The following is an 11,318-nucleotide window of genomic DNA, read 5'->3' as shown; positions in this document are numbered from 1 at the left end:
ATATTTCAATATTGGCGCATTTGTGATAATCATATTGTGATGCTTAACTTGATTAATTTCTGTTCTATTGAATTCCTCATATGTGTGTGATTGGCCATTATATGCATGTGGTATGGATTAGTTATTTAAGTCAATTTGGATGATCGAGTCCTGGGCTTAATAGAGTGACAAAAGAATTTCCTCACGGGTTCTTGGGTAAATCAACATGAAAAACCGGGAGTATACACCATGCCCTAGGCTCCATGTGTTTGTCGATTTTCTTAGATTTATGCTTTCTTAAAGAACAACTTAGTATACACCCATGCTAAATCCTTTAAGAAAGAAAAGAGTTAGAGTATACACCAATGCCTAATTCGTTACTTAGGAAAATCTATAGCTGAAGGAGTATACACCAATGCCCTTAGGTTGGCAAACATTAAGTATTCATAATATGATTCGAGCATTGACATATTGTTATATTATTTGAGTATGCTTAGTGGTGGATATCAAAGCCCTACCTTTTATTTTATTTTTATTTTTTTTCAATATATCAATATCAATTTAGTTACAACTTTGATATTTTAATCAATTCTAAGGAAAGTCAACAATCTTCGTTGGAACGATCTCGTACTTGCTGCACTATACTATCGTTTGATCTTGTGCACTTGCGAGTAAAACGTGTCAATTCTTATCTATTAATTTAGGTAGTATTTGGCAAAACAAGTTTTTGGCACCGTTGCCGGGGATTGTTTAATTTTTTTTAAAATTTTTTTTTTTCCTTTCGTTATTTTATTTTGTTTTTAATTTTAATTTTTCTGTTTCTGATTACTGCACCTTTTGTCCCGTTCTGCACCGGTGCGATCGAGCGCACTGCTGTAGGGCAATCAAGTGCAAAGCTAGACAACCGCGCCAAAGATGCTGTGATTTCTTTTCTGTTATTGCAGTTCTGCCTTGACTGCGATCGAGTGTACCATGCATTGCGATCGAGCGCACTATTGGATAACACCTCAGTCCAGCACTTCAGGCAGTTTGTGAGTTTTTCTTTTTTATTTTTGTTTATTTTCTTTTCTTTTCTTTTGTTATTTTAATTGCTTTTTGTTGTCTTATTCATGTGGGGAAACATTCCGACACCCCATGGACCATGTTCATATTTCCATAATCCTTATCACCATGTTAGAGATTGTCCTTCAACAAGACAATTTTCTAACTATTCTTATGGGCATATGAACACTTCGTTCTCTAGACTGGGGAACGACGACTATTTTGATTCCTATAATCTGACATGGAACCAATAGTCTAATCTCTCGTGGCAAGCTCAAGCTCCTGGAATTCATGCTCCACAATTTCATGAACTGCACCATCAATAATGTCCGTAGTTCTATGATCATTCATATTCCTCTCAATTAGCTCCACAACAGCAATACCAGGCTAAAACACCTCCTCTTGAGTTTTATGAAAAGATGTTAGCTATGATCAGTTTGGTGACCTATAATACATTGCAAGCAATTGAGGAGATGAAGAACTCTCGCTTGCAATCAATTAAAAGGATAGAGGCCCACTGCACACAAATAACAGATTTTCTCAAAAAAGAAGAGCCCCAAAGTCAGTCAGTTACCACTCCTCATGGACACTATATGGAGCAAGAGAGTATTTGCTATCATGAAGAGGAGCCATCCCCCATCTATTGGCCTCAACAATACCAAGAAGAGATTCCTCCTCAGAAGAGTTTTGCCTTAGAAGAAGCAAGTTCTGCCTTAGAAGAAGCACAATCTGCCTATAAAGAAGCGATATCAACTTTTCTTAGCCAAGCGGAGGAAAGTAAGCAATCATTTGAAAGGATGGAGACCCACTTCAAACAAAAAACCGATATCCTCAAAGAAGAAGAAGAAGAATGTCAAACTCAGTCGGTGGCCAATGGATACTATATGGAAGAAGAGTGCACTTACTATCATGAGCAAACAGCCACCACACTGGGGAATGAAGAAACTATTGAGGAGATTTTATTTGAGCCAACGCTTGAGGATCCTTTGGGAGAGTTCTTTGATCAATTTGGAGGTGACTTAGACCTGGACAAGCTACTTGAGCATGCTGAGATTTCTAATGAGCCAAGTCTGGAGGATCGATTGGAAGAGCGCTTTCCTCAATTTGAATTTGATTTGGACCTTAACATGATACGTGAGCAAGCTGAGACCTTATTGGATTCCACTCCTGAGAACAACAAGGTGGAAGAAGAACAGGAGCAAACTGAGGTTCTAAAGGAATCACATCAGGAAAAGGAAGAGAGCACTGAGACTTCTTCAAAATCGGCTCTTATTGCCGAACAAGAGCCCAAGAGAGAAGTCTGCTGGGGTTATGTGACGAGCAAATTCAGGACATCAAGATAGAAAAGTTCCTTGAGTATTCTTCTTATTTTATTCCAGTTCATGATTCCCTTACGGATGAGAAACTGTTTGAGAAGACTCAGAATGGTTTACCTTGATCTATAGACAGTTGGAATCACCCTGCAATAGGAAGAATTCATTCTCTTTGGTGCCAGAGAAGAAAAGATTAGTGCTTCAAGTTTAAAAGGGGACAACAGTCTAGCTGAAGACATTAAACTTAGCGCTCATGGGAGGCACCCCATAGCATATCATTTTTATTTATTTTTTGCTTTTATTTTATTTTTATTTTCATGTTATTTTGTTTTTTTTTTCGCTGTTATTATAGTGTTTTGTTTATCAGGGACAAGTGGGCTTGCATTTAAGTTTGGGGGTGTGCTATGAGCCATACAAGTCCAGCCAGTTTCAACATCTCTCGGGTACGATCTTTCCATGTTATACACACATTCGGGGCAATGTGTAATTTAAGTTTGGGGGTATGAGATACACTTTACACACACTTTTTCGCATTTTAAAAAAAAAATGAATGTTCATGTTTGTCTTACAATTTTGGTTGATCTAAAAAAAAATTGTGATTTGATTTTTATTGGTGAGTTTAAAATTTTGAACACATGATCTGATAATTGAGTTTTTAAGTTTGGTTACTTACTTTGGACAATTAAGAATTCACATGTTTGATCTGATCACATTAGCACATAATTTGTGGGGTATAACATGTGAGCCTATTGTGTATGATTTAATGTCTTGAGTAAGCTGGGAGACTTGTTAGATGTAGAGGTGAAATAGCGGTTGCGGTTAGCGGTTAGTGGCTAAAACCGCTAACCGCAACCGCCTAGGCGGCTAGTAATTTTTACTAACCGCCTCCGCTAACCGGGTAGCGGTTAACCGCCTAGGCGGTTAACCGCTTTTTTCTAACCGCTTTTTTTTGGGGCTTTTTTTGGGCTTTTTTCTTTGGACCGATTTTGGGCCGGTTTTGGACCGGGTTTGGGCTGGTTTTGGGCTCACTTTAAACTTTTTTTTTCCCTTTTCATGGCCATTTTAGCATTAAAAATTGCTATATACCAAAATCTTGTTGGCCACCTTCTACAAATCTACACATCATATAATATACAAATAAAATTACACCAAAATCATCACTTCACTTGTAGTCTTATACATAAACTCAAACAAGTTCATAAACTCACAAGCAAGTTCATAAACTCACACATAGAAATAAAATAAAACACAAACAAGTTCATAAACTCATAAGCAACAAAAAAAAAACCAACATGGTTAAACTTGAAGCTTGAGGCCCATTTCAATCAACCAAAAAAAGTTCATAAACTCATGACTTATTGTTATTTATTTTATATATATATATATATATATATATATATATATATATATAAGAAAAAGCGGTTAGCGGGTAGCGGTTAGCGGTTAGCGGTTTTTACTAACCGCTTTCAAAGCGGTTAGGCGGTTAGCGGTTAACGGTTATAACGGTTAGCGGTTAGCGGTTAGCGGTTGCGGTTAGGCGGTTTTAAATTTCACCCCTAGTTAGATGGATACTTTGGCATAAATTAAATAATAATAATAATAACCACTGATAAGCTTTTCACTAAGTAACTCGACCTCTTGCGTCATTAAGCATTGAGTGTTCACGTCCAAATGTGAGAATTTTGATTTGATTAATGTCATAGTTAGTTTAGTTTCGTAGCCTTTTTGGCTTGAGTTAATAAGTCTTTAAGGGTGTCTTTTCACCTAATGCCCTAAAGCCATCTGGTTTGGGAATCATTGACTTAACACTCGTTATATGGGTCAATTAGTCAATGAATATCTATGACAAACTTTGCACAGCCTGACCAAGAAGGAAAAAAAAAAAAAAAAAGTTATGTCATAGTTATTCATTCTGATGGGGATTTCAGTGAACTTTGAGATATTGAAACACCATATTAAGAATAATTAGAAGTTTCATATTTAATTGTGTGCTAGTTCACTTTACACTTTTTCGAACTTGTGATGCCTTAGCTATCTTTTGTAAGTAATTAGACTTTAAAATTTCAATTCATTGAGAACATGGGGTTTATCTTTTTTAAACTTGCTAATGAATGAAAAACCATGATTTTTGGTGACACTTCAATTTTGGATAACATGAACTTGTGCATAATGTTTGTGGGTAACATTCCTGGAAAACCCTCATGAGACTTCACTCTTCCTCTAGGAAATTTTAGGGGTTTAAAACGCTTGTTGCATACGCTAAATGCAATCGTACATCCCACAAAAAAATGATTTATCTTTTTGTTTTCTGTTTTTATTTTTTTATTTTTTTTAGTTTCGTATTGCTAAGTGACTAGCAATGTGTAAGTTTGGGGGTGTGATAAGTGCTAAAATATATGTATTTTAGCCCCTTAATTTATATTTGTTAATTCCTTAGTTTTGTTAGTTTGTGCAATTTTATTTCCTTTTTGTATTTTCTTTGTTTTATAGGTCATGGAAGAAAAGAAAGCGTTTCCAGAAAAATTCAAAGCTTAAAGGGCAAATTGGGAAGACCTAAAAGATATGGTTAAGCTTAACCAACCATAATAAATGACTTATATGATATGGTTAAGTTTAATTAAATAAATGAAATGATTAAATCGGAATTTCTCAAATTGGAGTCAAAATCGGATTGGATTCAAATTTGGATCATGCACATGTCTTGATATTTTGACCATAACTTTCATTTCAAATATTCAATTGGGGTGATTCTAGCGGAATTCGAAAGCTAACTCAAAATGATACAAATCATTATGAAATAACATTTTCCTAATTCGGACGTGCGCTACACCAAAATCGTCCCGCAAGATAAGAACACAAATCTGGACGAATCCTATTCCGATTTGGACGTAGGTTATCTTTATCCTAATTGGACTAGGAGATAAACCACCAAATTTTCTAGGATTACTAGGGCTTCTAGGACTCTCCTAAGCCCTATAAATAGACCTTTGAGCCTCACAATACAATACAGAATTTAGGAGACAACTTTGGAGAGAGGAATTTGGAGGATACTTCTAGGAGCGGTTTTTGGTTCTTTCTTTTCCCTTTATTTTAATTATGTGTAACTAATTACTTTAGTAGGGCTATATTGAAGCCCTAATTATGTTTATTTAATATTTCAATATTAACACTTTTGTGATAATCATATTGTGATACTTAACTTGATTAATTCCTATTTTATTGAATTCCTCATATGTATGTGATTGGCCATTATATGCATGTGGTGTGGATTAGTTATTTAAGTCAATTTGGATAATCGAGTCCTGGGCTTAATAGAGTGACAAAAGAATTTCCTCACGGGTTCTTGGGTTAAATAACATAGAAAACCAGGAGTATACACCCATGCCTTAGGCTCCATGTGTTTGTTGATTTCAATAGATTTATGTTTTCTTAAAGAACAACTTAGGATACACCCATGCTAAATCTTTTAAGAAAGAAAAGAGTTAGAGTATACACCCATGCCTAATTCGTTGCTTAGGAAAATCTATAGCTTAAGGAGTATACACCCATGCCCTTAGATTGACAAACATTAGGTATTCATAATATGATTAGAACATTGGCATATTGTTATATTATTTGAGCATGATTAGTGGTGGATATCAAAGCCCTACCTTTTATTTTATTTTTATTTCTTTTCAATATATCAATATCAATTTAGTGACAACTTTGATATTTTAATCAATTCTAAGGAAAATCAACAATCCTCGTAGAAATGATCTCGTACTTGCTACACTATACTATTGTTTGATTTTGTGTACTTTCGAATAAAACGTACCAATTATTATCTATTAATTTAGGTAGTATTTGGCAAAGCACGGTACTATGCTCAAATGTTCGGTGTACTATTACTCAACTATTTTAAGGTTGCAAATCGAATGTTCAGTGTGGTTCCTTCTCGAACACTCGCACTAGTGTTAACATCGAACGTTCGCCTAGAAGCTAAAATTGATTTTTTTTTTTTGTTGTTTTCTAAAAATAAGAAGGCTTTTAAGGAATTGTTGCATTATAAAAGGTTTAATAAAACGTTTGTTTCCCTCAACGGACGTGATTGAGTTTTAAAGTTTTGGGGCATCACAGTTACAAACTTCCCCTTTTAAACTCATAACGTCCACATCAAGGCCATGTTATGTAGTGCTTCAATACCTCACGGCCTAACGTTACTAGGTGGCTCTGATACCATTTGTAATGACCAAGGAAATAAGCGCTAGCTATATTTACGCTATAACCCCAAAAATACTAGTCAATTTGGAGTTTCTCTAAAAATTACTTATAAGACCGAGTTTCACATAGCAACTAGGCAATGTGAGACTTAGTACTCATGACTATCTTTATAAACCACCCATTCTCTATGTGAGCTACTCTTCATCTTCTCAATATGTGACCAGTGTGTTACATTTGTAGTGTCATTTCTCGTGACAATAATATCATTCCGCGTCTTTTGAATTGGACATAAAATCTTTTGCCAATCATGACTTAGATTGAGACTGCCTAGTTCTACCCTTCCATTCTTCTCCTTAAATTTATCATTTCCACACCTTAACTCAGAGCTTGCCACAAGCCAATTACCTTGATGATTGATAGATTTTCTCATTGCCTTACATGAAAAGAGACCACTTCTAATTCAAGAGTCTCATTCCTATACAACAATTATAATACTCTAATTCCATATTGGGAAGAGGAGTGATTCAAATAGAGTTGGTAGTTTATAAAAACACTTCTAGGTGCTAGGTTTCATATTGTTTACTTACTAAATAAAACTGTGATTTTAAGGAAACTACAAATTGACTATTCTTTTTGAGGTAATAACATAGACATGACTAGTGCTTTTTCCTCGGTTATTACAAATGGTATTAAAGCCACCTAGTAATGCTATGTGGTTCTATCACCATCGCATAACATGGCCTTGATGAGGATGTTAAGGCTTAATAGGGCAGTTTGTAAGACCTTCATCCCATATTAAGAAGATACAGTTGATAGTCTATAAAGACACTGATGGGTGCTAAGTCTTACATTGCTTACTTACTATGAAAAACTAGATTTTATAAGTAATTTTAAGAAAACTCTTAATTGACTAGCCTTTTTATAGTAATAACATAGATGTAATTAGCGTTTTTTCTTAAGTCATTACAACAAATGTCGTAACCTAGTGATCAAACAAAAAGGAAAGTGATCCTAACAAAAGTGTCACTTTGTCTTCCTCTTCAATTTTCACCCAAAGTTAACAATTATCCTTAATAGATTAAAAATATTGAGGTGCTCAAACATATATATTTTCCTCTTTTTATAAACCATATAAATGTTTCTTCACATACAATTTATTTTTTTTAGATTTTTTGTCATATATCTCTCAATTCAGCCACATTATTTCAGCCTGCTCTTCACCAATTACAGTATGGATGATTTCATTTGATTAATTAAGGCGGATCACACTAGCATCAAAAAAAAATTCCATAAAAAATTTCATCTTATTCCACTTGTCATTGTCCATCTTTTGAGATTTTTTCACCTTTTCCAATGACGCATGTAAACTACTAGTTAAATTAGAACTTTTATCATTCTCTATAAATAGAGAAGTTGTTCCTTCCGTTATAAAGTTCTCTACTTCGTATTTTGTACTCGTTATATTTATCATAATCGTCGATTTGCAGTAAACAAAAAAAATAAAAAATAAAAAATAAAACCCTTAAAATAATTACACTTGAGAATTTAGAAATTTATATAGTTCTCCATGTAAGTTACGTTATTGGTGACAGGGATTAGGAAAAAATCTATTAACAAAAATTGGAGTACGAAATAGTTATGAAGAAAAAATACATCCACCCAAATTCCAATATACCCAAATGAATTGTTCTTTTACACAATTCTCTAATAGTAACACATAAGAAGAAATGATGAAAAAAGAAAGAGATTGCTGCAGCTCAAACTCTCTCACTAATCTCTTGTGCTGCTCTTTTTCACAGTGAAACAATGAAAGCCATCATAAGTTCCACCTAATGTTCTTGTAGCTTCTTATTGCGAAGTGGGGGAAGATCAGAAAATCTCTATCATTACAGTCGAGCTAATTTTCCATTTTAAAACAATAAAAAATAAAAATAAAAATAGTCTATGGCCCTTTGCTAAGAACAAAGAAAGCAAACAGCTTTATCACCATAAAGAAGACTCAACTAAAAGTTCTTAGAATTGCCCTGTATACAAACTTCCTTTTTCTTATATGGGTATTTGAGAAATAATGCCTGTGCCACCTTCTTTATGCAAAAAGTGCTCCATTTACTCTCTTTCTACTCCATTATTCTCCAAAGTAGAAAATCCAGGAGTAGATTCCAATAGAGTTGCAAGACCAACACGTGGTAAAACATGGCTCAAAAGTGAGTAATTGGAGAATAATGGAGCAGCCAGTATCACCAAATTAACTTGATTACCATCCAAGTATGATGGAAGTCGAGATTCAAACTCACAGCAATTTTAGCAATTTTAGCAGATAGTGAGAGACATCATATAGAATCTACATGTTCGAATAAGTAATCGGGCAATCAAAAATTGCTAGCAATTTGAACAAATAATGTCAAAATGAACTAAAAACCATGAATAACATGAGGCAAGCCAGGGAGGGATTATTATCAAAGCAACAGCACTTAAAAAGATATCCACGTTCTAAGTAGAAAATGAAAATATATGACAAATTGTGATAAAAGGGAGGGTTCTGCTCAAGAATTTTGATCCGTTGGAAATGTCCCAACTGGCCACTACAAAAATATGCATACTAATATTATATTAGAGTCTTCTAACCACAGATACAATACATTTTCAGTTCCTAAAATATGCATTGCAGCTATCTCATCATCAAAAAAAGCATTCGCTTTTTCTGAAAGGGAAAAGAGGATGATAAACCAGCTACTCTCTCTAGTCTACCGTTGTGAAATAATGTGTGTAATTATAATAAACATTTGAGCAATAATTAGAGTCCAAAACCATAGCTGAGCATTCCCAGTGCAGCCGTTTATGTCTTCACTTGGCACCATTCCCGCTCCTGTTGATGATCCAGAAAAGCTTCCGTTGCTCGCCAACATGCTGCTTCATTCAAATTCATGAATATTACACAATCTAGAACACCACAAAAACTCTCCGCTTTTACTGTTTGCAATGAATCTTGAAAATATAGCTATAATCATTAAACTTGTCAGCATGTAATAGGCCTCTGGCTCCAATAAATCTTTGTGATATTTCATTTGTGTGTTTATTCTTTTCTTTTTCTTTTCTTTTTTCTTGAGGATCATTTCATCAAGATAGTTATAGCACATTTACTGGGAAATTCAATCACTTTTCATTGAAAACGTAAAATTTTCAAGAAGACAATTCTAATGTTTTCCCCGAGGGGAAATGCAAATATTCTTTCTTCCAATCTTCTGATACTCAAGAACCAAATAAATAAAACTAAAATATGAAAAGTTACCTGGATGGGAATTTGCAATTATCATGACCTGCAATAGATTATCGAAAAAAAAAAATCAAGATCAAATCCCAAATCAACTGAAAAAAAAAAAAAACAAAACAAAAAACAAAGCTTCAAGCTTTGCAGATCCAAAATCCCCTAAAAAAGGTTCATTCTTTACAGAGAATGAAAAGAAACAAATGGGTTCACTAAAATCAGATCCAATAGCAGAGAAAACCAAGAAAAGAAAACCCCAAAGATTTCCATTGAAAGAATAGAAAAGAAAAGCAAGAAATAGTGTGGGCACTCACTAGGGTTCAAAGAAGTGAGAGCGGCAGTGTTGTCGAAGAAGCAACTGTCGTCGGTCATGCCGTGCTTCAAGTAGTAGTCGTTGAAGGCAAACGACGCCGTAGACTGGATGTCGGTGGGATCGTAGCAGGGACCGCCTTGCTGGATTGGGCCGCAGTCGGTGGCCCCGGGCCCGCAGGCCCAGTCCAGAGCGGACTGCAGAGCCGCGTCGTCCGCGTTGTTCTTCGCCACGCACCAGAGCTCCGTCCCCACGACGCCTTTCTGGGCCCTCGACGCCGGCACCGAGGCGCGCGAGAGTGGGAGCGTGAAGAAGAGAGAGATGAAGAAGAAGCCAAAGCTCTTCGCCATTTTTCCACACACAGAAAAACAGAGGGCTCTAGGCAGCGACAGAGAGAGAGAGAAAAGAAATGTAGCCGTCTGGAGTGTGTGGGATTTATGGGGAAGATCGAAAAGTGACCGTTACTGTTGCTTTGTGGAAGAGTGGGAGCGTGGGAATATGAAGGCAACTAGCTGTACTGAGATCTGTGTCTGTTGGTTTTGTCTTCCAGCAGTTACCTCTCTCTTAAACCGACTTTATTTTTAGCCTTAAGGAGAAAGAGAACGTTAGAGCAACGGTTTCGGGCTGCTCAATAGTCAATCATAGCCTCAATTGAGTTGATTGGTGTTAGCAATTTGTATTGTCCAATTGGGTTCGTGTTGAAATAATTTATAGATTAATTTGACATGATTTACTTCGTTAAATTGTTAAATTTCTTAATTTTGACATGATTTATTTAAATTAGTGAACTAATTGACCCGATAGACCCATTTTCACATGTTTCAATATATATATATATAAGAACTTTAGTTTTTAAGGATTTTATTTTTTATCTTTTTAAAATTATAATTTAATTTATACCCGATATGCAAGTCATTTATATGTTTAATGAATTGACCTGAAATTTACCCAAAATCATTTATACAAAACATTAACTTTTTAATTTCATAGTAAGTTTAAAATTGCGATTTCATAAGAATAATTTGTATTTTTAAAAGATATCACAAAACGTAAGGTGTTTGACATTGCAATTTAAAAATCACTTAATTTAAAATAGAAAAAAAAAAATTTACAATTTATATAAGTGTTTATTTGAAAAAGCGCGAATTTAAACAAAAATCATAATTTCATATAACAAATATTTAATAAAAAATATAATTTTTAATATGTT

The 11,318-nt window shown here is 34.7% G+C and overlaps 1 protein-coding gene across 1 annotated transcript; it reads right to left on the bottom strand.

Annotated features, from left to right (window-relative positions):
- Positions 1-8,963: 8,963 nt before the first annotated feature.
- On the bottom strand, positions 8,964-10,631 carry LOC132182484 (PLASMODESMATA CALLOSE-BINDING PROTEIN 5). The gene is made up of 3 exons (XM_059595740.2): positions 10,113-10,631; positions 9,823-9,850; positions 8,964-9,440 (listed from the first exon to the last, which is right to left on the bottom strand). Exons 1-3 carry the CDS (start codon positions 10,456-10,458, stop codon positions 9,278-9,280), a joined length of 537 nt encoding a protein of 178 aa, XP_059451723.1. The 5' UTR covers positions 10,459-10,631; the 3' UTR covers positions 8,964-9,277.
- Positions 10,632-11,318: the final 687 nt, after the last annotated feature.

This window comes from Corylus avellana, chromosome 5 (assembly GCF_965113065.1).
Source record: "Corylus avellana chromosome 5, dhCorAvel1.hap1.2, whole genome shotgun sequence".
NCBI classification, from domain to species: Eukaryota; Viridiplantae; Streptophyta; class Magnoliopsida; order Fagales; family Betulaceae; genus Corylus; species Corylus avellana.
The sequence above is the reverse complement of the archived record's forward strand: the minus strand, read 5'-3'. Positions and strand labels throughout refer to the sequence as shown.